General features: G+C 45.0%; 5 protein-coding genes across 5 annotated transcripts; 2 read left to right on the forward strand and 3 right to left on the reverse strand.

The window, feature by feature from the left end:
- Positions 1 to 1,981: 1,981 nt before the first annotated feature.
- CCR75_007234 (uncharacterized protein) lies at positions 1,982 to 3,569 on the reverse strand (the record flags this gene model as incomplete). Its single annotated transcript, XM_067965296.1, has 4 exons — positions 1,982 to 2,396; positions 2,459 to 3,001; positions 3,055 to 3,387; positions 3,481 to 3,569. 4 exons carry the CDS (start codon positions 3,567 to 3,569, stop codon positions 2,069 to 2,071), a joined length of 1,293 nt encoding a protein of 430 aa, XP_067821223.1. The 3' UTR covers positions 1,982 to 2,068.
- Positions 3,570 to 12,059: 8,490 nt separating this feature from the next.
- On the reverse strand, positions 12,060 to 12,461 carry CCR75_007233 (uncharacterized protein; the record flags this gene model as incomplete). Its single annotated transcript, XM_067965295.1, has 1 exon — positions 12,060 to 12,461. One exon carries the CDS (start codon positions 12,459 to 12,461, stop codon positions 12,060 to 12,062), a length of 402 nt encoding a protein of 133 aa, XP_067821228.1.
- A 1,491-nt stretch (positions 12,462 to 13,952) lies between these two features.
- CCR75_007232 (uncharacterized protein) lies at positions 13,953 to 16,334 on the forward strand (the record flags this gene model as incomplete). Its single annotated transcript, XM_067965294.1, has 1 exon — positions 13,953 to 16,334. The coding sequence occupies one exon, from the start codon at positions 13,953 to 13,955 to the stop codon at positions 16,332 to 16,334; it is 2,382 nt and encodes a 793-aa protein (XP_067821229.1).
- Positions 16,335 to 16,597: 263 nt separating this feature from the next.
- CCR75_007231 (uncharacterized protein) lies at positions 16,598 to 19,558 on the forward strand (the record flags this gene model as incomplete). The annotated part of the gene is made up of 5 exons (XM_067965293.1): positions 16,598 to 17,216; positions 18,221 to 18,279; positions 18,534 to 18,703; positions 18,754 to 19,195; positions 19,306 to 19,558. The coding sequence occupies 5 exons, from the start codon at positions 16,598 to 16,600 to the stop codon at positions 19,444 to 19,446; spliced, it is 1,431 nt and encodes a 476-aa protein (XP_067821226.1). The 3' UTR covers positions 19,447 to 19,558.
- Positions 19,559 to 19,900: 342 nt separating this feature from the next.
- On the reverse strand, positions 19,901 to 20,857 carry CCR75_007230 (uncharacterized protein; the record flags this gene model as incomplete). Its single annotated transcript, XM_067965292.1, has 1 exon — positions 19,901 to 20,857. One exon carries the CDS (start codon positions 20,855 to 20,857, stop codon positions 19,901 to 19,903), a length of 957 nt encoding a protein of 318 aa, XP_067821227.1.
- Positions 20,858 to 24,235: the final 3,378 nt, after the last annotated feature.

Here is a 24,235-nt window from a genome sequence, read left to right on the forward strand (position 1 = left end):
TGCTTTCATGAAAAGTTGACATTATAAACATTCGAGACTTGTGAGGAAGCTTGAGGTATCCTCTCTGTTACCAAAGGCTTCGTTTCTGTGTAATTTGTATTTAGGCCAAGCATTCGCATTTCTTGCAGGGCCACCAAGTTGCTGATTTTAAGTGTCATGCACTGTAGAAAATTTGAGATCTGTGCCTTAAGTACCCTCTGTATAATTAAATGTTTCCATGTATCGTATGTATATCGGGATATCCCGTTACACAAGTATTATTTCCTATAAAGAAAATAATTAATATTATTTCGTATGAGAGGAAACAAAAAAGAAGCACCAAATTATTATCTTTAGTAATTTTGACTTAAATAATCCCAATACAACCAAATTTAGTAATATTAATGCAATAAGACATTGGCTCTATTGATTGATTGTTTTAAGACTAAATCAACCCCGCCATTCGTTATTGGACACGATTGTGCGGTACGCTAGGAGGCGCCATACTTAATTAGATATTAATATAATAAGTTCAGTAGTAGATAGAAGATCATTAAATAAGAAGCTAGATACATTAATACAGTTTTAATTCTGTCTATTATAAAGCCTTAGTCAAGACCTTTAAAGCTAAAGACCCTTAGCTTTGTAAGAAACCTTCCTCTGTAACTTTGTGTACGTGAAGTTACGAGGCACCTCACCTTCACTGTAATCAGCGTAAGGTTTACTAGTACTAATCAGTACTAGTGAAGGATGCCCCGTTTAACTTGGTAGCACTTCGTAGTCCGTTCAACGACCTACGCACGTTCCATCCAACATGGACATGTTGGATGAAGAAGGAGGGAGCTTTTCACCTCCTCAAGAAGGCTATCACGCCACGCATGAAGGGCTTACTCATTTAGGTGAACTTCAATGGAGAGCGATCGAGCGAATGAGTTCGGTCGTAGGCAGGCATGCCGTTGGCGCCATGCTGGACACTCTGGGAAGAGATGAACATCATGCGGCCATAGTCGAGTTCATACAACACGAACTCGACGGGGCCCGAGAGAAAGTAGCCTTGCTTCACCAGCAAGGCTCTCAACACGCGGAAGTGTTAAGAGACAGGGTGCTCAACAATTAGAACTATTGAGACAGCAGCATGTCAAATGCTGCTAGCAAGCCGATGCTTCAGCGTCGATCCGATAGCTTAAAGATCGAAATCATAAGTTTTAGGCAATTGAAGGCGACTCGCGTTTGAAAAGGTTCGTCGAGTTGGACGACGCCATTGAAGCTCGCTGTATCACTGATGATGCGACGAAGAAAAATCTGGCATGTCCAACTTAGCTGGATATGCCAAATCTTGGGCATTGGGGCTCAAGCTTCACGACCGATTAGTCTTTGGTTCAAACAAGGTCTTTAAGACCGCACGTGGCGGCACAAAATGTTTGTCTGAGACCCGGCTCAGACAAACATTTGAGCCACCACGTGCCGAATTCAGGGATCGAGCCGAGCTCGTGGATCTGAAGCAGGGCAAGCGTGACATTCATGCCTATCGGGAAATCGATCTTTTCGCTCAGTGTTTTTAAGCACTAATACATTAACCAATCAATAAAACTAATGTCTTATTGCATCAATATTACCAAATTTGGTATTATTGGAACAACTAAGTCATATAATTAATAAAGACAATTATTTGTATTTCTTTGCTTATTTCCTTTCTAGAACATAATATTACTGGTACTCTTTCTAGGAAATAATACTTATGTAACAGGACACCCAGTTACATATTACCTATCAATGTTGAGAAAATATTATCTTTAGACCACACAAAATAGCAACCAACGCCCTGTAGTGTAGTGACTATATACAATTTAGCGTAGCCGATGTTCTGTGGGTTGCCTGACGCATAGGTGCGATAACCTCTTCGATTGTTCACTTGTTGATCAAGGGTACGTACTACTTACTTAGCAAATTCAATTATTACAAATTACTCATTGCTTTATTTTCAACATTTGAATTGCACATGTCACATCTCAAATTGCTCGCAATAGTCTTGTATAATAGAAGAATAGTTAGTGGGTCTCTTCTGCCTCTAATAAAGTCTTTAAAGCCGTTATTGCTTGACCGTATTCTGTACAGTAGTTTTTTCCTGCACAAACTCGTTTGAAGTTTTGGTGCTGAGTACTCTAGAATTTTTTGACTCCAGTAGCTGGCGTGCGTAATAGTGCGCCCCACGTTCCCCTAGATCTTCCGTAAGCACCAGATAAATCGGAATAGCTTTTAATACAGGGCCCATACGTCCCTTATCGAAGCACGCTTTGAGAAAATTGTCTGTTTTTGTAAAATAGTCCAAATTTTTGGGTGCGAGCCCCCCCGTGATATAAAACCCTCCACGTGGAAGATACTTAAGCATCGCTGACCCAGCTTCTCGGCCATAGGCACTGTCACAAACGGTAAAATTCAGAAGCAGTAACACACATATAAGAAAGACATACGGACGCACTCGACTAAAATTTCCATGGCTTGATTGCAAAGTTCATTTGTTTTGGCATTTGTCCCCACAATTTTTCCTTGCAACGATTTGGCGCTCAGAAAGGCCTGATGCACTGTCTTCTCCACTTTTTCTGGATATTTCTTTGCCAAGAATCGGTAAATATTGGCCAATCCAGGGCCGCTGACTATACGCTCGACGGAAAAGCGACGGTCACAGCCTAATTCGTTTTTTAAAGAGTTGTACAATTCAATCTCAAGCGCGTCAGCTGGGGAAAAATCAACGTGGCCGCCTTCGCTAGCGTAACACGAGCAGTGTCCATCGTTGCCAGCGGTAAGGTAACACTCTCCTAGACCAGTGCCTGCTCCTATGGTTGCAATTGGCATCCCCTCCTCCCTTTTCGCGTCATTCAGTGTAATGTACTCCTGAGGCATCAAAGTGAGAAGACCATACCCCATGGCGACAAAGTCATTAATAAGTTTCACAGTGGGAATGCCAAGTTCCATTTCGAGACCAGGACCATCGATTTTCCATCCATCGGTAATGTTTGTAAACCTGCAACAAAATTAGAACGCCTTGGATTCGTTTATTTAAAACTGGTTACGTACTCGACAGTATTATTCAGTATCGGACCTGCGCAAGCTAATACGCAGACCACTGGAAGGCTGTTTTTTACATTTGCCTCCTTTAGAAACAGGTGGCAAACGTCGGAAAAACAAGCATAATTCTCGTTGTGGTACTTTCTCGCAAACGTAATATTGCCAGCGGTGACGGAGTCTTGATAGGCAACTCCGCCTGCTGGAATGCGCCACAGCGATAGCCGTGTATTCGTGCCACCGCAGTCGCCAGAGATGACAAGGTCGTGTCTATAGACAGAACTAGTATCAGACGTCAAGTCGCTTGACACAACTGGGGGCATCGCGTACGACATGGAGAAGATTCTAAATAATGAATGGGAAAAAATATGATGCGACAAACACACACATAAAACCGCCTCATGGATGGGCCAATTAAAAAGTACATTTTGCACATACAATTTTGAAAATCGCTCGTCGGTCAGTTCTGAGAACACGACGAATTCCGACAATATTTTTCTAATGATCGACAATTTTTCGGATTCCATTATTTTTCTACTTTTGTCTGTGAGTGCTTGTGCTGTCATCTAACAGCTTAGAAAATATTACTTGGTTGCTATGCCTTTTAAACTATAAATATGCTTTCGCTTTATTAGAAGTTGGCCTTGAATACCACGCAAATTCAAAAACATTTCCTAATTTCGACGCCGTCAATCTCGTGAAGGAGAAGCAAAATCAATCGATCATGTAATTTGTTAGTATTACAATTTTTTGCTTAATTAATTTTTCGTTATTAGTATGATGAAAAAAACGAAATTGACAAAATCCGAAGATTTGTGGTGACATTATTGATGGATTAGGCCCAACGCGGTCTCACCGATTTTTCTTTTCTTGTCTTTTTTATTGGGTATTAAAATCCCTACAACTGTTTTGTTAAATATTTTTTATTAATTTCGAGTAAACGGCTCCTACTTTCCCACAAAAAAAAAAAACTTCTATAAGAAATTATATTTAAATTTCGCAAACTAAATTTGTTATTCCCACAACTTCTGTAAATATATTAATTTAAGGTTTCAATCCAAATACCGAATGGCCAATTCACGTTATATTTTACCTGTAATTGGCTAATATATATAATGTTCAACTACCATTGGCTAATACAAATTGTTTTTGCTTTGATTGGCTGATTGGCTAATACATACTATGTTTCAGCTGTAGAATAATGCCGCAATGTCCATGCCTATACAAAAGATGCTTGTTTAGCTTCTTTATACAGTATCAGTTCAATCACTCATTCAACATTTACATCAGACTGGCAAAGATACTTGCTACCTACAACATTTCAATGTGCTTCCCCCACCAGTACACCAAACCTAGAACACATTCGAAGAGCTCTTCAGAGCTGCACAAGAGCTTGCATTTATTGAAGGCTATGCGTTGGCCATCCAAAGCTCTAAAAAGTGCGATACTACATAAATTGCGACTTAGGAGGGATATACTGTAACGGATCACCTTTCACTAGTACTGATCAGTACTAATTAACCTTACACTCATACCCTGGGGCAAATACAAACAATGTGTTTGTGTGTGAGCAGCAACTTTCGTCAAAAGGCCTGCAAATTCTTATGACGTTGCTAAAATCTGTATGGCGCTCCGCACCTACTGACCCCGACCATTTTTTGACTATCCGCCTCACTCTTGCGATTTCTACAGCGTCGGATCCGCGTCCTCCTCTGTTCATATGCCCAACATACACGATACCTGGTCAGTTGTATAGTTGGTCATCCAATTGATGAACAAACACAGGTAACTGTGTTGATCAAAAGTCTTGCAGACGGCCCTGTTAAGACCCACCTGTTCCGGCTAGAATTTGTGTCACTCGACCAAACGATCTCTATAGCGGAACAGGAGAACTTCAGCCTGAAACTTAAGATTGAATTAACCCAACCAATCGCCACAAGACACGATTGTGCGGTGCGCAAGAATGCGCCATGCATAATTTGTTATTAGTATAATAAAGTCAGTCGTTACGATCGTTACGTAGGAGCTTAATATATTAATACAGTTATACTTTTTCTCTATTCTAAAGCTTTAAAACCAACCTTTGGTAGTTAAGACTGCTTAGCTACCTGTAATCTTCCTCTGCACGTCGTGTACGTGAAGTAATCGAGCCACCCCACCTTCACTGTAATCGGTGTAGGTAATGTTAACTGTACTAACAAAGGGTGCCTCGTTACATAATATCTTATCAGTTAAGGTCGCCCACACGTGTCGACACCGCGAAAAATTTATGGCTATGCGAACGAAGCAAATAGGTATAATTGGTTTACTGATAACGTACACTTTGATGTATACATATGTGTACATACCAGTTCCACAATTGATGTAGAGGTTCAGTGCCTTCTGAGGCTTGCACAGTGTTCGGTGAAAGTAAGGAGCCTCCTGAAGGCACGTACTCTTGGGCACTAGTTGCCTTACGATTCTCCGAATCGCTAATCCTTTGAGTCAGGACCAAATAAGCTTTGCGAGCTTTCACAACTCGCTGAGTCGTTTCTCTTGTTCCGTAGAGCAAAGTGGCTCTTTGAGTCTATAAAGCGTCCCCTGACTAAAGGAGCTAGGCAGCTCTGCTACACTTGGTAGCACTCGAAGTCAGTTTAAGGCTGAGTCTGTACAGACTGATCCTCTATGAGGATGAGAACGCAGGCGAACCTCTCAGAGGCAAGCTTTAGTAAAGAATGAACAAATATATAGTATCCCGTATTGAGGGCCCAAAGCGCTAGTGAACGGCTAAACGCCTATATGCTCGTTGAGTCTACTATGATAGGACAGGTGCATGACCATTTAGCAGCTTTAATGCCCATGCGGTACATTCCAAGTTGAGAAAAACCATCTAGCTGGAATAAAGCACGTCTCCGGTGAATGGTACATGATAAACAGCAATTGCCTCGCATGCTTCCTCCACCTACACAGGCTTAGCGCATGCTTCACGCTAATAATGTATCCGTCAGGGCAGAACATACCTTGTGGACAACGTCCAATAGTCCCAACTTAAATTGCTGCTATGCAGCTTGACCCACTTTTAGAAGCTGTTCTGGTATTATTTAAATAAAAGGTCTTTGAACGGGCGTGGCCAGAGCGAAAGTTTATCGACTCCACCACGCTACGTTTGAAGCGTAATTCTCAGTGCACATCTGAGAGGCTAAACGCCTATATGCCCTTTGAGTCTACCTTGACAGGACAGGTCCATGACCATTTGGCAGCATTAATGACCACGCGGTGCATTCCAAGATGAGCAAAGCCATCTAGCTCACATATAGCACGTCTCCGGACGCTTACTTTTTCCGGCCACGCCGGTACAAAGACCTCTTATTCAAACGATTTATGAGCCGCTTCTGGTAATGGTCAAGCGGCATAGCAGCAATTAAAGTTTGTGACTCTTGAACAATGTTCACTAGATCTGTTCTGCCCTGACGGATACATAAATAGCGTGAAAGCATGCGGTAAGCCTAGCAAGCATGCGAGACAATTGCTGTTTCAGCATGTACCACGTATGAATTTGGTCCGGTGCGAAAAAAACACCGACTAGCGTTGGCGCGTGGCGCCCTAACGAAAAAAATCATGCTGTAAGGAATCACTTAAAGGTAGGGATAAACAGGGCTTAGCCCCAGTGAGCTTTTGCCTAATAGCACAGAGCGTGGTTACAAGCGAGGTTTGTAGGTCATAGAGGCGATGTAAAAGCTTTGATAAAATCGCTCCGCGGCGCCTTACAATAAATGCTCAACGTCGTTCCCTTGGCGGGAGTAAGCAATATGCTAATGCGCTTTAAAACACAAGAACAACTTAATCACTGTTTGCTTAGCGACTGCCACTCGTGTCACTACTTAAGTCCGATTGAACTGAGGTATAAAGGTTTAGAGCTTTTGCAAGTACGGAATGCTGTCTTGTACTGGATTTGGATTTGATATATCATCTTATCCTTGGTAATGGTCTGGCTTAAGCGCGATAAGCCATGGAGTAAACCTTAGGTGCAACGTGCAATGTTCCAAGCGAAGCTATTACAATACACTAACCAACCTTTGCGAGACAACAATAGCGCTATTGGCGCAGCTACTGGGACATTCGGTCAGTGTGCTGGACAATGAAATGTCTGAGTTAATTAAATGCAATACTAATGACATAAGTCTTGAGCGTGGCTCATTGATTTTCAGAAACGACACGTACTCCGTTGAGAAAATCGTTGTGACAACGAGTCATTAAATACTGAAGACATTGTTGGCGAGGGTCCAAGGCATTCTGGGTTACACCCTATAAATGCACCTTTGTTTTTCACAGAAACGTATCTAGATCTAAGCCCGAGATAGGTAACACTACAGTGAAGAGACATCGACTCCCGTAAAGCTCAATGTAAGATGAAATGCCTGTTAGCCTTAAGAACATGTATGCGTCGACCTCTTTGTGGGTATGGTCTCCTCACAGACACGGCGGGTGTAGTGGGGCACCTTTCGCAAGAACTGCTTCAGTGCTAGCTAAACTACACAGAAACAATTTGCGGGCAAGGTACATCCTATCACCTCACGTACACGACGAAAAGAGGAAGATTATCAGATGCTAAGCAAATGTTTAGCAACAATAAAAAATAGTAGTGCTTAGGTTAAGGAAAGAATAAGACCTTATATTTAACTAAGCTTTTACGTACTTATACTTCTTACAGTTTTGATTTGCTATGTCAATATGGAACTATCTATACTGACTTCCTAACCGCTCATTCTGACTTGCTGGCCGCCCATTCGCGCGTCTAACAGCGATTGGCGGGGTTGTAAAAAGGACTTGATCTAACCAAAGAGCAGAGCTGTCACTTTACTGCCATAATGATCCTAGTTATGGCAATTTTGGTCATAGAACATAGCAAGATAATATTTTGTTCTTCTTCATTATTCCTCTTATAGGTAATAATTTGTATGTTACGAGCTACCACATTACAGCAGAGACACCACATCGTTACTGCAAGAAACAAAGCGTCTGTAATGCCATAGAGGCTAGCGAACAGCTGTATACACTCGTCGATGGTGACAAGTTTCGTTGATGGTGATGATAATTCTTGAGGCTACCCCATTATTTCATACTCCTTTGAGAAGCTAGACGTAATGTCTGCTAATGAGTTCGGCCAGGCCTAAAAGGCTGGATACTTATCGAAATTGGTGATCATTCGACCTGACGTTTGGTTAATTTCATCTTTACATATGGCTTGGTTCATGAGCAAAGGAACCATAGGTTTTATATGTGAAAAACTTTTGGAGCGACGTCGTCGCAATGATTCATGCTAGAGTCTGGAGAAGAAACGCGGGTGCCCAAGTCTAAAAATGCTTGAGAGTACGAGGTGCCCCTTCGAAAACGACGTTGACGTTTTCGGACGCCGCGTTCACGGCCAACTTGCGGCGATCGACGCTAGCCACAAATAGGTAGATCCTTGACTGTTGTTTGGCTTAGGTCCGTAATTGCATGCGCAACGAAGCACTAGTGTGCTGATTACCAAGACTCTCTTGATTAGTACGATATACATATATGCCGTAAGTTGCCATTTGCCCTTAAGCTTTGCGAAATGGTAAAAAAATTCTGTTCCTGCCAGCAGTCCGCCACGTCGGCGCTGGCTTGTATAGTTCATATACTACTTAAGCGTCGTGTTTGATGAACCCATCGGATGAATGTGTCTTCTTCTTGTGCCATTCTATTGAGAAATAAGAACATAATTGGTATAGTCCTCATCGAGGACACGTGCTTGATATGCAGAAGCGTCATATATTGCTCTTTGCATAATAATAGGTGATGTTGTTATCTCTCGTTAAGAGCTTCGCATGTCGCAGGTCCTCACGCGTCTTGGCATCAGGTCCGATGGACCAGACCACCAGCGCTTGGCCAGCGAGTCGATGAAGACGTTGGTCCGCACTACGTAATTGTTTTGTAAATATATTCTTGCCTAGCTCTTGTAGAAGCTATAATTATTAACCTACGAAAAGATTGCTCCTCTACAGGAACCCATTTAGCTCTGCTGTAGCTGGATATTGATTGCCTACGGACACTAAACATACAAAGTGATGCTGTGTGCTGCAAAATCTGACACGATTCTTTATCATACTCCGAAGAGCGTTAAGGTCTGGGAACAGAACTAGTGGCAACAACGTACAATTTCCTTGACTTCATCGAAAAGTCTACAACCGTCCTTTCAAGGTATTTATCGTACTCTGTTGAGCAACGATCACGAGTCGTGGTAAGTGCTCCGGTGTGACTAAAACCACTCTTAAGTTGCCGGTGAACTTGAGACCTCGCTTATAACAAATATTGATGTGTTTGATACATTCTGTAGCACGAGAGTCGTCAGTCTGCGCATGTCATTGCGCACGCAGGTCCCGATAAAAAGGAATTCCTGATTTGTGCAATCATTTGGCAACATAAGCTCGTCTGGCTCTTAAGCGTAGCAAACGCTAGACGCACCAGACTCGATGAGTACCGTCATAACCTCCAAAAAACGGATAATACCCCGTATTATTTTGATAGCAGGTCTTACTCGGATCACGACGTGAACTTACCGAGTATGGCGCCTGCTGAAGCCTTTAATTGCCATCGCTTGCCGGGAGTCAGCTGGTACACACGCAATGGTCATCAGGCGGATACGCGTGGAACGGAATGGCTTCGCCAGTGCTTCAATCCGTCGCGTTCGGTTATATAAATGTTACTTGCATCTATCAACGATATGATCAAATACGGCCAAGGCGAAGGAACTTTTCATGCCTGTCTCTGCCAAACAGATACACACAACTTTTGAGATGGAATATAGCAATGCCATCTTACAGATCTCCTCATTTATGTGGGCGGCAGAGCTGGTTCCGCGATGCGAACCTGATATCACGGAACCCGTTTAGTGCTCCAGCATCATAATTGTTGTAAGTTCAGGCGATGCGTAGCGTACGATGTTGTCGAGCACCTGCTGCTCCGCCCCTCCAGCTGGATCACTGACCGCGACAAGTTAGAGATAATGTTCCGGTCACGAGCGCTTGTCCTTTTTTCCTGTGAATAGCTTCATCGCTTGAGCTGCAGTGTTGTTGGTCTTGACCGTGTCAAGCAGACGCGGCATCACGTGCTGCATAGTCGGTACCAAGTGTCAACTTGCTCATTAAAGTAGGGCTCCGGAGTGTCGGTCAAGTATTATCCCAATACATCGTGTCTTCACATTTTCGGTCCACATAAACCGCACGATTCCGGAGCCCACCTGCCGCGAAAATGTTTTGTTCCCATAAAAAACACAGATTGGAGTCCAATGTAAGCCCCAGTCCCGTTTAACTGGCGCATCGCAAGCTTGCGCTGCCTTGCATGGGAGCTGAGCCGTCTTGGGATCTTGTACTGGGATTTGCGACTGTGGCAGCTGCTGGTACAGGAAAATGTAGCAGGGAGGAGGGGTGGCGGCTGAGCGCGCTGCGGCAGATTTTGATGTTGTGTGGCGCTCAAACCGTCAAGCCATTCCATTGCAGGCGCGGTGCTTAGTGGTTTTGCAAGTCGACCAGTCGATAGCGTCTCGACGTAATCGGCCCGCGAAGTCAGCGCCGAGCATTAAGCTGGATATGCCGCTGTCAACAGTGCCTCGCATGTGCTCATCTTCAGCATTCTCGCCTGCAATAGTTCCATCTTCTTCATGCGCTCGCCATGCCGCTCTGCATCGTGAACCCTCTCTAGCGCATTAATGTCCGCGTTCCTTTCGTCAGGAAGAGGAGGGATGATCACAGCAGTCTTCGACGAATCCCTTTCGTGACTTATTGTTGGAGGAGTCTGTGTCATGTCGATGTCGTTTATCTTATTTGAGCTTGAGCGTATAACCTGTTCGTTAGCAGTTTTGCTTAGGGTCATAGAGTAAGTCTGTAGCGCTAAAATTAAATGATTCTGTAACAATTTCTTTAGGGTATTTGGCTTACCTCTCTTCCTCTGTTGTGCTTTCTACAGCGGAAGCTTACCGAAGCTTTTAATCCTACAGCGTCGTGCCGACTACCTCGTACATGCTAATTAAATTGCGTAATTTGCGCAGACGTTTGAGATGGAATCTCGATCAAAGCGTGATTTTGGAAGAGAAGTGGTCGCTCATGTGGAATAGTCGACGTTGCGAAAGGAGACACGTACTTTATATGGATGCGGAAAGGCAGGACACGTTAAGGCTGATTGCAAAAGCAAGAAAACTTGCAGCACAAATGGAGGCTGTCAAGGCAAGGGCGGTGGCAATTTTGTGCTCGTAATTGGCGAAAGCGCCCGTGCAACGAATTCGCATCGGCATCTGGATCATTTGGCTTTACGATCCAATTGAGCGGATGGCAAGAGATCCAGCGCCTGCCATCAAAATTACGGACGGTTTGAGACCAACGTGTGTATGTGATACACATAGGTGCATACACATTAGGAGGGACATTACTGGCGGCGTCATTTTCTCGGACCTTAAGGGTCCGATGACCAAGCAACGGGATGGTCAATTACTTCATGTAAAGTAAATAGACCTGTGATACACAAAGTGACCCACCCTTGTGTATGTGATGCACATAGGTGCATTCACATTGGAAAAGATGACTGCTAGCGTCATATGTAAGCCGTTGTATTCAGATAATACGCTCGCCACGTAACGGTGCACATTTGTAGAGGTGGCATTTATTGATTATTTAAAAATAAATTTATTTGGTTCAATTTAATGTATCTTTTTAAATTATCTACTAGTCAACAAGTGCGCACGTGAAGCCAAATTACTGCTTCCGTGACCACACTTGTACCATGGTACTTAGTTCGTTGGGTGAGGTCGCTTTTATTGGAAGAAATGAAAGATAGTGAGAGATATGTTGCAGTCGGCCGACCAATCTCGAAGAATAGGAGGATTGGTGGTGAGTTCTGCGCATGTTGTTTTGGCTGGTTTACAGAGAAAGTGAAACTTGTTAGGGGAACAGTTCATTCAATATCACTTCCACATTTTTCACAGCATCCTCCAGAACTTACACAGTGTATAAGTCGCATGGCTAATGCCGCTGCCGCGGGTGAACACCGCGCGCAGGCAGAAGCACAAACTGGTCGCGAAAGGGCAGTATCTTCAAAGGCGATGATGAAGAGGTCAAGGCAGAGGACATTGCCAAGCCAAGACAGGAGGAGAAGCTTCTCAAGCTGATGACAGGACTTGCCGATCGCATGGGGCGACTCGAGGTGACACAAGCTGAGAGGGAGAGGATCAAGGACGATACAAGCTTTTTGGATCTGCACTTGGTCAAGGACAGGCGACACATCGCCGTGCCCTTGATACGACACCACTGGTGCTCCCTCGCCAGCGATGTCGCCAGAAACTTACATTGGATTTCAACAGGAGGGATACGCTCAGGCAGCGGTGAATGTGAAGACGGCTCAGGCGCTACATCAACCTCTACCATAGCACTACGTCTTGCAGCCGGCGTATCGCCAGGAATCGCAGCAGACGAGGGATTCTGGCCCATATCTTGGACAAGTCCCTAACACTAGGAATAGGATACTAGGAATTTGACCGCTTGATGGTACGGAGATATACCAAGGACTCGGAAGTGGTTTTCTATCGTGGGACAAGAGGTTCGTGAGACAGATCATGTTCGCGGAGCGAGCAAGTGGTTTCCACTGGAGTGAAGACGTCAAGGTGGACATCCATGGACATCATTTGTCAGGTATGGCGGAGCGGTATAACAACCTTTAAATTAAAGGATCGTGGTTCGACCAACCGAGCACGCGATGCAGCATTTGCTTCACGCGTTCGCGACGAAGATCACGCCAGCCCAGAGAATGAAGATATTTACCGCACCCAAGAGCCCGAAGCGAAGTTGGACCGATCAGAAACTTGTACTTGGTGGCTGTGAGTGAAGCTTGTGGAGGCGCTGACATCTGGTTCAAGACAACATTGTGCAATATGCAGACCCCATTATGAGGGTGTCAATGCTGACAAGGCTGAATCTCGCCCATATCGGCAATCTGCGACAGGCGGAAGAGCTTGCGCACTTCGCAGATTCAACGGAGATAGAGCTGTGTGGGAAGCACATCGGTAGGGATGTGGTCAACACCGTCCACAACGAGTGTCAAGGTGCACGAAAGGTTCGACCAGATGGTCGTAAGGACCACCAGATTGGTCGCAAGCGTTACAAGTGTGGGAAGCCCGGGCACTATAAGCAGCATGTCCAGAGAGCAGCACGAAGCTAAAAGCGATGGATGAGGTCGATTACCCTGTCATTCGGTAGTTCAAGCGTTAAGAAAGAATATTGGACTTTTGATAGTGGGTCAAGCCGACATCTGGCGAATAATGTGTGAATCTGGAAGACCGGGAGAATTACATCAGCGAATGCGTAGCTGCAGATGGAGGGATATAACATCTCCCTATGTTCATTAACAATCTTTAAGTGTTAATTTAATGTAACGAGACCCCGATTGGAAGCTTCGGTCAGTTTTGGCTGTAGAAAACAGCTCGGACGGACAGGTAAGACAGATAACGCAAAAGATTAATGACAGAATGATTTTATTTCAATATGTACAGCCTTTATTTGTAAGCAAAATTGCTATTGAACATGTATTAATTAAAGTCTGTACTCCCTTTATTCGCTTCCAGTGGTTTTAAAACTTAGTCCAAACGTTTGTTTTCCCAATTCGTCCACTGAATGTCAATATTCGGTGTTTTATTTTATAAAAGTCGACATTTGGCGCCAAGCGTGTCGCAGCAAAAAATAGCGCGCCAAAAAAGGAGGTCGGGTCCCGATAAAAAGATTCCTCCAATCACCAAGCAGAATGTCATGCTTTTTATCCAATCCAAATGGGGAATCGCACCTCACCATTCACCAAATGCACCTCAGTCTTGAATCTACGGACCTACCGCGTCGCCTTCGTTACGGCCAGTTTTCGTCGAAACCATGTACGTTATCAAGCGCGATGGACGTCGCGAGGCCGTGAAATTCGATAAAATCACCGCACGCATCACCAAGCTCTGTTATGGCCTCAATCCCGATTACGTGGATGCCGTCAAGATTTCTCAAAAAGTCGTGGCGGGTGTGTACCCCGGTGTCACAACGTCCGAACTCGATGAACTCGCTGCCGAGACCGCAGCGTATCAAAGTACCCAACACCCGGATTTCTCAAAACTCGCGGCACGAATTGCGGTCTCGAATTTGCATAAAAACACCACTAAAGTCTTTAGTGACAATATTGAGGTCTTTCATAAACACATTCACTTAAAAACCGGAGCCCCGGCACCCCTCATTGCCGACGATGTCTATGAAATCGTCATGCAACATAAAGACGAACTCAATTCTGCGATTCTTCATGATCGTGATTTTGAATACGATTATTTTGGATTCAAAACCCTTGAACGGGGGTATTTATTTCGTGTCAATGGCCACGTCGTGGAACGGCCGCAACAAATGATTCTTCGGGTGGCCGTGGGGATTCATAAACACGACATTGCTGCCGTCCTCGAAACGTACGAACTCATGTCGTTAAAGTTCTTTACCCATGCGACCCCCACGCTGTTTAACGCGGGCACACCTCGTCCACAACTCTCGTCGTGCTTCTTACTCACAATGCAAGACGATTCCATTGAAGGGATTTACGATACGTTAAAACAATGTGCGTGTATCTCCAAGTGGGCCGGAGGAATCGGAATTAGTATGCACAACATTCGTGCGACCAACAGTTACATTCGGGGAACCAATGGTTTTTCCAATGGACTCGTTCCAATGTTGCGCGTATTTAATGACACGGCACGGTATGTCGACCAAGGAGGAGGGAAGCGCAAAGGATCCTTTGCCGTGTACTTGGAGCCATGGCATGCGGATGTAGTGGAGTTTTTAGAATTGCGAAAGAATCACGGAAGTGAATTGCATCGGGCACGGGATTTATTCTATGCATTATGGATTCCTGATCTCTTTATGAAACGGGTCGAAGCGAATCAAAAATGGAGTCTCTTTTGTCCGAACGAAGCCCCTGGGTTGTACGAATGTTACGGCACGGCCTTTGAAACCTTGTACGAACAGTATGAAGCTGAAAACCGCGCACGAAAGACCCTTCCGGCCCAGCAATTGTGGTTTGCTATCCTTGAAGCTCAAATGGAAACCGGAGTCCCATACATGCTTTATAAGGACGCAGCGAATCGTAAATCCAATCAACAAAACATTGGAACCATTCGATCGAGTAATTTATGCTGTGAAGTCATGGAATATTCCTCACGGGACGAAGTGGCCGTGTGTAATTTAGCCTCCGTGGCATTGCCAAAATTTGTAACCCATGGTGTATTTGAGTACACGAAACTCTATGACGTGGTAAAAGTCATGACGCGGAATTTAAATAAAGTCATTGATGTGAATTACTATCCGATTCCCGAAGCACGGACGTCCAATTTACGTCATCGTCCCATTGGGATTGGAGTCCAAGGACTTGCCGATGCTTTCTTACTCATGGGATTCGCGTTTGAAAGCCCTGAAGCACGGACATTAAATAAACACATTTTTGAAACCTTGTACTTTGCTGCCATGGAAACATCCATGGAACTGGCAAAAGAACTCGGACCGTATGAAACATTTCAAGGTTCCCCGGCAAGTCAAGGAATTTTTCAATTTGATTTGTGGGGAGTAACCCCTTCATCGAACTTATGGGATTGGGGTACGCTAAAACACCAGGTGATTAAGTACGGTCTTCGGAATTCGTTGCTTGTGGCCCCCATGCCCACGGCCTCGACGGCGCAGATTCTAGGAAACAATGAATCCATTGAACCCTTTACGTCCAATATGTACAATCGTCGTGTCCTTGCGGGGGAATTTACCATTGTCAATAAATATTTGATGCAAGAATTAATTGAATTAGGACAATGGAACGCCGACGTGCGGAATCAGATTCTCCACGATGGGGGGTCGGTGCAACTGATTCCCGGTCTTTCAGTTGCCATGAAGGAAAAATACAAAACCGTATGGGAAATCAAGCAAAAAGCCGTGCTGGATCTCTCGGCCGATCGGGGCGCGTTTATTTGCCAGAGCCAATCGTTGAATATTCATATTGCGGACCCGACGATTAGTAAACTCACGTCCATGCATTTTTATGCGTGGAAAAAGGGGTTGAAGACGGGCATGTATTACATGCGGGGACGACCGAAAGCGGATGCGATTCAATTTACAGTGGATAAACAAGGGCTGGACCGCCAGCGGGCGAAAGAAGAAGCGGTGGACGACGCAGCACGGATTGTTGAGTTTCCGCCGCGTGCAGGGGAGGACGACGACGACGAGTGTCTCGTGTGCGGAGCGTAACGACGGTCTAGCGAGTAGTTGCCGTATGTGGCTACAAATGCACGTTTCTTTAGCGGAAACTAACACTTTTAAACAAACTTTTTTAAAAAAAAAACACGGGCGTTTCATTTGACAAAAGTTGCCGAGTTGCCAGGAGTTGTCGGTGGTATTATTCGATTTCACAGGGTTTCGTGTTTCGAGGAGCGACTTTTTTTCGATTCCACAACCCGTGTCTCCCACATGTTTTCCATTCTGTTGATGAGTTGTGTTCTTGCAAAGAAAAAATGGCTCGACGCACCCGTGCAGGACTTCTTGGTCTTGTTATTGTGGCAATTCTTGCGACAGTCGCGACTCGAGAATTGTACGGTTCGCTCGACGTTTTTCCTTCAATGAAGGTTCGCGTCACTTGCAAACGTCCCCAGCAGTTCTTTGGAAAAGACAACTTTGTTTTTTTTGCCAATCCAGTTGTATCGACTAACGAAGCGAAGGTTTTGTACGACGGGTACGCAACAATCGAAAATGACGGCAAGATCGTGACGTACATTTACGTGAATGGCACTGGCTACGTCATACGAAGCGACACGGACGTCCAGTGTCTTTCCTCGCTCCCATTCTACTCGATAGTGTCTGCGCTAAATAATGCCACTTTCATTTCAAGAGCAATTATTGATGGCAAATTAATTGTGTGCACGAGTGGGAATTTGTTTAAAACCGTATTTGCCGGTGCCGAAGTGGCTATTTGCGCATTCGGCGCGTCGGGGTTTACAGCCTATAGCAAGGAGTGTACGCTAAATGTCGAATATTTAACCAATCACGTACTTCTTCCGACAATAAAAGTACCCTCGTGTAAAATGTTGGGTACCCCTGTCTCGGTATTACCGATAGGAAAAGCCCTTTTGACGGGTACTGCTTTTCCACTTAGGAACACGAGGCATCTTGAGGCCACTCAGAACGAAGACGTGGAGGAAACTTCGTGTCAATGCAAATCGACGCCTCGTCCGTGCATCTTTTTTCATGGGGCAAGCAGTCCAAACGAAATGGAAGAATTGCAAAACACGCCAATCAATGCGAGTGGCCGTATCGGCAACATGAACGACCATGCCCCTTGTTGCTCCACGGTCAAGTATGCAATTTTAAACACTTTGAATTTCAGTTGGACCGACGATCTTTTGCAGACAAAATTCTGTGATCGCGCCCTCCGATTTAGCAACGGCAATGCCACGATCATTACAAACACGGTGATTGTGACATATTCGTTTTCAGGGTTGGCCATTGCGATGGCAGTGGCCACTGGGAAATGCAGTTTTGGGTCCGGCTCGACCTGGGTTGCGTTGGGTACCCCTATGATCGGTACTTTGGCGGCCGACCGGTATGCGGAAAAATGTACCGATCAAACCGGTTCCTTCTTGACAAAACTGTTTTATTTGTTCGACGAATGCCCGGTAACGGCTGGTCGTGAGTCGGTATTTTATGAATCTGGAGCCCATACGACGTTAGAAAGGAGAAGAGCGTATGCCATGGCTCAAAAAGCGTATCGCGACAATGTCGATGCGGTTTTGTGCGGTATCAAGCCAGGAGGTATTATCTCCAAGTATCAATTGCCGATGTATCTGCTCGCGAAGATGTGGCGCCACCAATCGCCGTGGAATGACGGGACAGTGGAGTTTCAGAGTTGTGCCAAAGGTCTGGATCACGCCCAGTTTGGCAGCAGTTACCGAGACCGGTTTTACAAAGCCTCGATCAATCACGCTGACGTGGGCTTCTTGACCCACGACGCATGGTTTGATGAGTCGCAAAAACCCAAGAAATGGTTTGAATGCTTGCTCTAGCATGTCACGATTTTCTTTGCGGGAGGAAGAATGGGACAAGAAAGGTTTTCTTTCGAAACGGTATGTTGGGGTTTGTAGGGTTTTCAAACGGTAGTGTATCAATTGTACTAGTTTTAGTGAAAGGCTATTGTTCACGGGTAGTATTTACTGGTTAGTACCTGCCAGAAACGTACATTTGTCAGTATTTTATAATCGAGTGCAATAGAGCGGGTGCGGCAACATCCAAAGTGCTCTTATAGATAAACAAATTTGTGGTTCAAAGTGCCTACAACTCGCACGTGTATATGTTGCACCACGTGATGGGTCGAGCAATTCCGACCTGGCCACATTCGAACATTCAGTGCTATTAGCGTACAGACCATTGGAGATCAGACTTTTGTGAATCCTCGAGACATTCGCTGACATCATTGTACGACCATCAAAAGTCAACTTGTATTTAAGTGCGCACTCTCGAAGTTGTGTCACAATACAGGGTGAAGAAAGCTTCATTGGTAAATTACTTAGTGCTGGACCGGCTAAGAGCAACTTGATATCTTCGGCGCCGCCGTCGCGGAAAAGTACGTAATCAATTGCAAACTAGCATCTTAAGAACTAATAACAACCTGAAATAGTGTGGCCCACAAGGGAATAGCAACCATTTCAGTCGACGAAGTAATATATACCGGCAACTCGTCCATCGCGGTTGAAATTACTGGTTACCGCCACGATGTCGAAGCAGGCACATTCATTCATACGATTAGTGCAACTATGACTTGTGTGGCCCTGGATGAGGACAAGCGTCCGAGTCCAGGACTTCCGAAACTCTTGGATCCACTAAATTTTCACTACGTAAAAAATCACCAGGCAATCGCAGCTCAGCGCAAGGAACTTGCTGCTCAGTGGCGCGCTGTGCAAGAACAAGTAAATCAAATGCCACATGTGTCCATCGATATGATCCAATCATTGGACTATGGTCGATCACTCGAAGTCCTGATTTCCGAAAGAATTATTGAAGTGCAAAATTTGTTTTTGCCGAAACACTTAAATCAGAACAATACCATTTTTGGAGGCAAGGTTCTGACGTGAATGGATAAAGTGGCTCTACCAAGAATCAGAAAATGGTGACAATCTCCATGAATCGCATCTTTACGTACCGCACTAAACAAATCCTCCATTGACTGTAGGTGGATAAATCGGATCAAGAAAGCATGCACACGCTTCTTAAGGCGCAACATCGCTGGTTGTTTGATGACCAAGAACGAAAGTTGTTGATTATGGAGCCGCTCTCGCTCTCCACGCCTAATGGAACAGCAAGTTGTGATTGATCATCTCGTTACGTTTTTGAGTATAAATTGCTGGCTGGACGATTTTAGCACGAGGCTGACGTGTTTTTTTCTTACTATTTTGGTTCTTTAAAAAGTGGTGCAATAATGGGAACCTACTTAACTCATTTGGTCACTTTTTCAGCAATTTCTGCATTTCTTGTTTTGCAAAATATTGACCTTAAAATGTATCAACATATTTCATGACTGTCCGTGAGATCGTGTTAGAGTTAATTCTGCTTCATTTTGATTATAATGTTAGCGACCTTAACTACGTTTGTAGGACTTTGCGCTTAAGCCTACTGCAGCAACTTTTGAGCCAAAATTCTAGCAAAGGACTCAGAACGCTAGAATCCATGCTACAAGTTGCTGCAGTAGGCTCTATCGCAAAGGACGGCAACCTACAAGCGAACTTAAGTTGATGAAGATTTTCATAGTTTAAAACATCGTGTTTGATTCAATTTTTCCTACCGACAATGTCTAAAAGCTCCACCTCAAAGACCAAATCGGCATTTGGAGGGATCACCGTCCCTGCGCCCGTCTTGCCGTACCCCTTCTCGGCGGGTATGTTTAATGTCGCAATCATTCCTTTACTCATGCGCATAACCCCTTCATCCCACCCACAAATCACCTGCCCCACGCCAATTTGAAATCGAAAAGGTTCGCCCCGGTTACGCGACGAGTCAAATTCGTGGTTATCCTTCGCAAGCTTGCCACTATAGTGGACCACCACCGTATCCCCACGTCGTGGAAACGTAACCGTATCCCCCTCGTGCACCACATGAGGCAACACGAGACGCTCGCTCTCGTGTAGCTCTGAATAAAGCTCATGGTCCACGAGCTCCAGCGTGGCCTGCAGCGAATGGCCTGCGTAGGGATGGGCGAGATCAATTTCAATGGTTTCGTCTGAGAGCAGAACGATTCGCGCCCGCTCGCCACCAGCAAGCTCCAAGGTCTGCCCAATTGCCAGCTTCTGGCGCTCCTTTTCGGGTAAATGGAGCTCCTGGAGTGGAACGGTCAAGAGCTGCTTTTTAGCGCCAAAGGCCTCGGCTGGACCAAGCGCTATGGTCTTAAATTCGCCTTTTTTCATGCCTTGGACGGCTTTTTCCACCCCAGGAAGGACTTGGTTGCTACCTACGATAAATTTGAGCGGCGCAGTGTCACGTGTGGAAGGAAGTAACGTGCCGCTCGAGAGTTTTCCATCCATGTGCAGACGCACGCGGTCACCAAGACTTACGACGGGGCAAGTGGCTTGTTGGCTGAAGAAGACTGTATGGGTACATGGGGTACGCAACGAGAAGGGATTTGATAAAAGCATTTGAGGCCAAGTATGGAGTACGCAGAGGTGGTTCTCCTTCATGGGGCGGACCTTGTGACGGACGGCGCGGAAGCCGCGCGTCGAGGTGAGCAGCATAATTGTCAGATTCAGAGGAGACTTCTTCACATTAAAGATTAAAAAACGATTTTTTAACTTGGTGAAATCCCATTTTAAACTTTGCAAAACAACGTGTAAAATTGAACGATTTAAAAACTTTTTTTCGAACACCCTCCCACACTAAGAATCCAATTTAGCAAAACGGAAAATGAAAGTTGTTAATAGGAACCGATTTAGCCGCACACTTTCATTATTTGCCTTGATGAGGGTAGTGTAATGGGTAGCAACTTATTGGTAATTGGACTTCATCCTGAGAAGCCTTTACGCAGGCTTATCGAGCTTCAATAATTTGAAAGACCTGCATAACGACTTCTCAATATGTGCGTAATTTCTTCGTTGGATACTACGATGGTTATACAACAAAGAAATTACGCAAAAAAGCCGACAAATAGAGGAACTGTAGGCGGGCACGTCGTAATGCGGCCACGCTCTACTTAGGCACACACCCTAGCACAGCGAGGAAGCGGTTAAACCTACTTCTCTTGCGTGCAGTGAGGTAGTTGTGGTGGGCGCGTTAGCGACCTCACCCAACACACTAAGAACTCTGGTTAAGTGTCGTCACGGGAGCGGTAATCCGTCTCCTCGTGCGCACTTACCAAGTAGGAAGTAGTTTTCAGACTGATTTAAATTTGATCGAATTAAATACAAATACCTATTTTTACCAATTAAAATGTTATCTCTATAAATATCATTTAATATGTATTGCGAGCGTATCTTTATAGAAACCTCGCGTAACGGATGACGCTGGGCGTCATCCCTCCTAATGTGAATGCACCCATGTGCATCACATCCACAAGGGTTGGTCACAAATGTGCACCACACCCGAGTGTTGGGTCTGATTACTATTATTTAGTAATTGACCATCCCCTTAAGTACACCAAATGTACTTAACGGGGACTGTGTAACATTAGGGCAACTATAGCCCGTTACACCATCTTCTCTTTAAGAACGAATTTACATTTTTAAATTACGCTAGCGCACGTGTTTCCATACCCGGCGCCCAAGATGCCACCTGACAAAAATGTTATCGAAATACGCCTGTGCATAACCTCGATGAAAGCGAAACCGTTGCGTCACTAGACAATTAAATGTTGCCGGGGCGTTGGAAAGCCCTTGTGGCATAACCAGTCACTCCCATAACATGCCGCTTGGAATGCTAACCGCTGTAAGTGGGATATCACTAACTCGCATGAGCAATTGGTAGTAACTATCGACTAAGTCCAATGCACTGTACATTGTACATCCCACCATATTGTTCTAGAGAACATCCTTTCTGGGAATGGGGTTTGTGCTGGTAAAGTGGCAGCATTAAGCTTATTATAAGCATGTACAATGCGCCATTTACCATTTGGCTTTTGACACAAAATGTCGGTGTCAAATGAGGAGGTTTGCTCTCTCGTGCCATTCTAGCCTCGTGCTTAGCACGGAAGAAATCGTCAATGACGTTACACTGCTCCTTTGGTAAAGACCATTGTCTTCTGACACAGTATTTGGTTCCCGGAACCAAGTCAATTTCATGACGAACACCTCTATCCGGAGGTAAAACAGATGGTGGGTTATTGCAGACCACATCTTGAGATTCATTAATTAAGGAACAAAAAGGGATCCGTAGGATCTTTAAGGATCGATTACCCATTTCGAGCACTAAGTGCAGCTTTTGTGTCATCCAGGGCAGCTTCGTCGAGAAGTGACGATGAATTTAACTCAATCGTTGTTGGAATGAACACCACTCAGATAAGTCGCCAGCCTTTGAAGCTCGGCCGCACTCATCAATACACACTTCGTCTAGCTCTAAAAGAGCATGTAACGAAGGGTTGCCGCAAGTCTAACTTCCCCCTTATTGTTACTGGTTACACCATTTGCAAGCGTATGAAATTGCTTACTCTTATCACTTTGTGAGGGTATACACGCACGTGTCGATCCTGTCTTGGAGTGGAGACAATACGCCTCTTAGAGGCCGGGACATTCACGTCCCCGAATATTCAAGCCTGTATTGGTTCTATACAAGACATGGTGTCTAATTTGACATCCGACAAGGAGTTAGGTAACTCAACCTCCTTATCCAGCGAACGTTTACGTGTCGCTTTACGTGCATTCGAAAGGTTTGACCCAAAATGCCCTGGCTAACCGCCAATAGTGTCACTATTGACACTCAGTATGGTGCCACCTTGGCCAACCACACTCAGGAGACTCAGACGTGCCACTCCACGTATCTCAGGGATATTGCAACCTTGAGGTCCTGACGAACAGCCAACAGTGTCACTACTGACACTCACGGTATGATGCCACCTCGGCCGACCATACTCGGTGGACTTAGACGTGCCACTCCACGCATCTCAGGGATATTGCACCCTTGATGATTCGATCTTAGGCCAACAATATTTTTAGCATTCAGTATATCGTTATTACAAGAGTGTCACTCGACGGAGTACGTGCCGTTCCACTTGCTTTTGCTGAGTCGGGCTCAGGATTAATGTTTTTAATATTAGTTTTTTTAACTTAGACATGCAATGTCTAAAACACTGACAGACTCATTCAATGATCCGCGCCAATAGCGCTTTTGTTGCCTAGCAAAGGTAGGTTCATGACTTTCCATAACTTGCTACGAACCTCCAATCGATCCATGGCTCTTATGTTCTAACCAGGCCATTCCAAAGATAAGATCATATCTCGAATCCAAATCACGGACGAGACAGCGTTCCATACTAACAAAGTCCAGAAACTTTATACCTAAATTCAAAGGAACTTTGGGAACAGTGACACGAGTCCCAGTCGCTAAGAGAACAGTGATTGTATCACCTTCATGCGCTCTAAGCGCCTCAAAGCATTGTTGTCTTCCTTCGAGGGAAAGGCGTCGACATAATTGTTAGACACTCCTGAGTCAATTAAAATTGACCACGGCTTATCAAAGCCCTTTACAGTCGCTTGAGCGACTAGCAAGCCAGGCTTGTACTCTCGCCCCGTGCCATTAAGTACCGAGCTAATTGGGGCTAGGTCCTATTAGTTCTCACCTCCTAGAAGTTCAACAGAGCCTAGGTCTTATACCCAGTAGGGCACCCCGCACCTATTGGGTGTGGACGTTTTCCCGCACCGTACCAGATCTCTGGTATAGGTCGGAGTTGGAGCTATTTTGAGCTTTACGCGAATTTCGTAGGGGGCAGGCCGGACGTAAATTTATCGTGCTTTCGCACATAACATCTACGGATGGTCTTATGCTGTTCTACAGCCTTAAGAGCCTCTTCTTTTTCCTCAACGAGGCTTAAATCCATGGGTTCGTCTAACAGAGCGGAACTCATGTGCTCGAAGAGCTTATTCGGTAGACAGGCGTGCTAACGCGAGCAGACTTAAAGTCGAACT

The sequence above is a fragment of the Bremia lactucae genome, linkage group LG5 (assembly GCF_004359215.1).
Source record: "Bremia lactucae strain SF5 linkage group LG5, whole genome shotgun sequence".
NCBI classification, from domain to species: Eukaryota; Oomycota; class Peronosporomycetes; order Peronosporales; family Peronosporaceae; genus Bremia; species Bremia lactucae.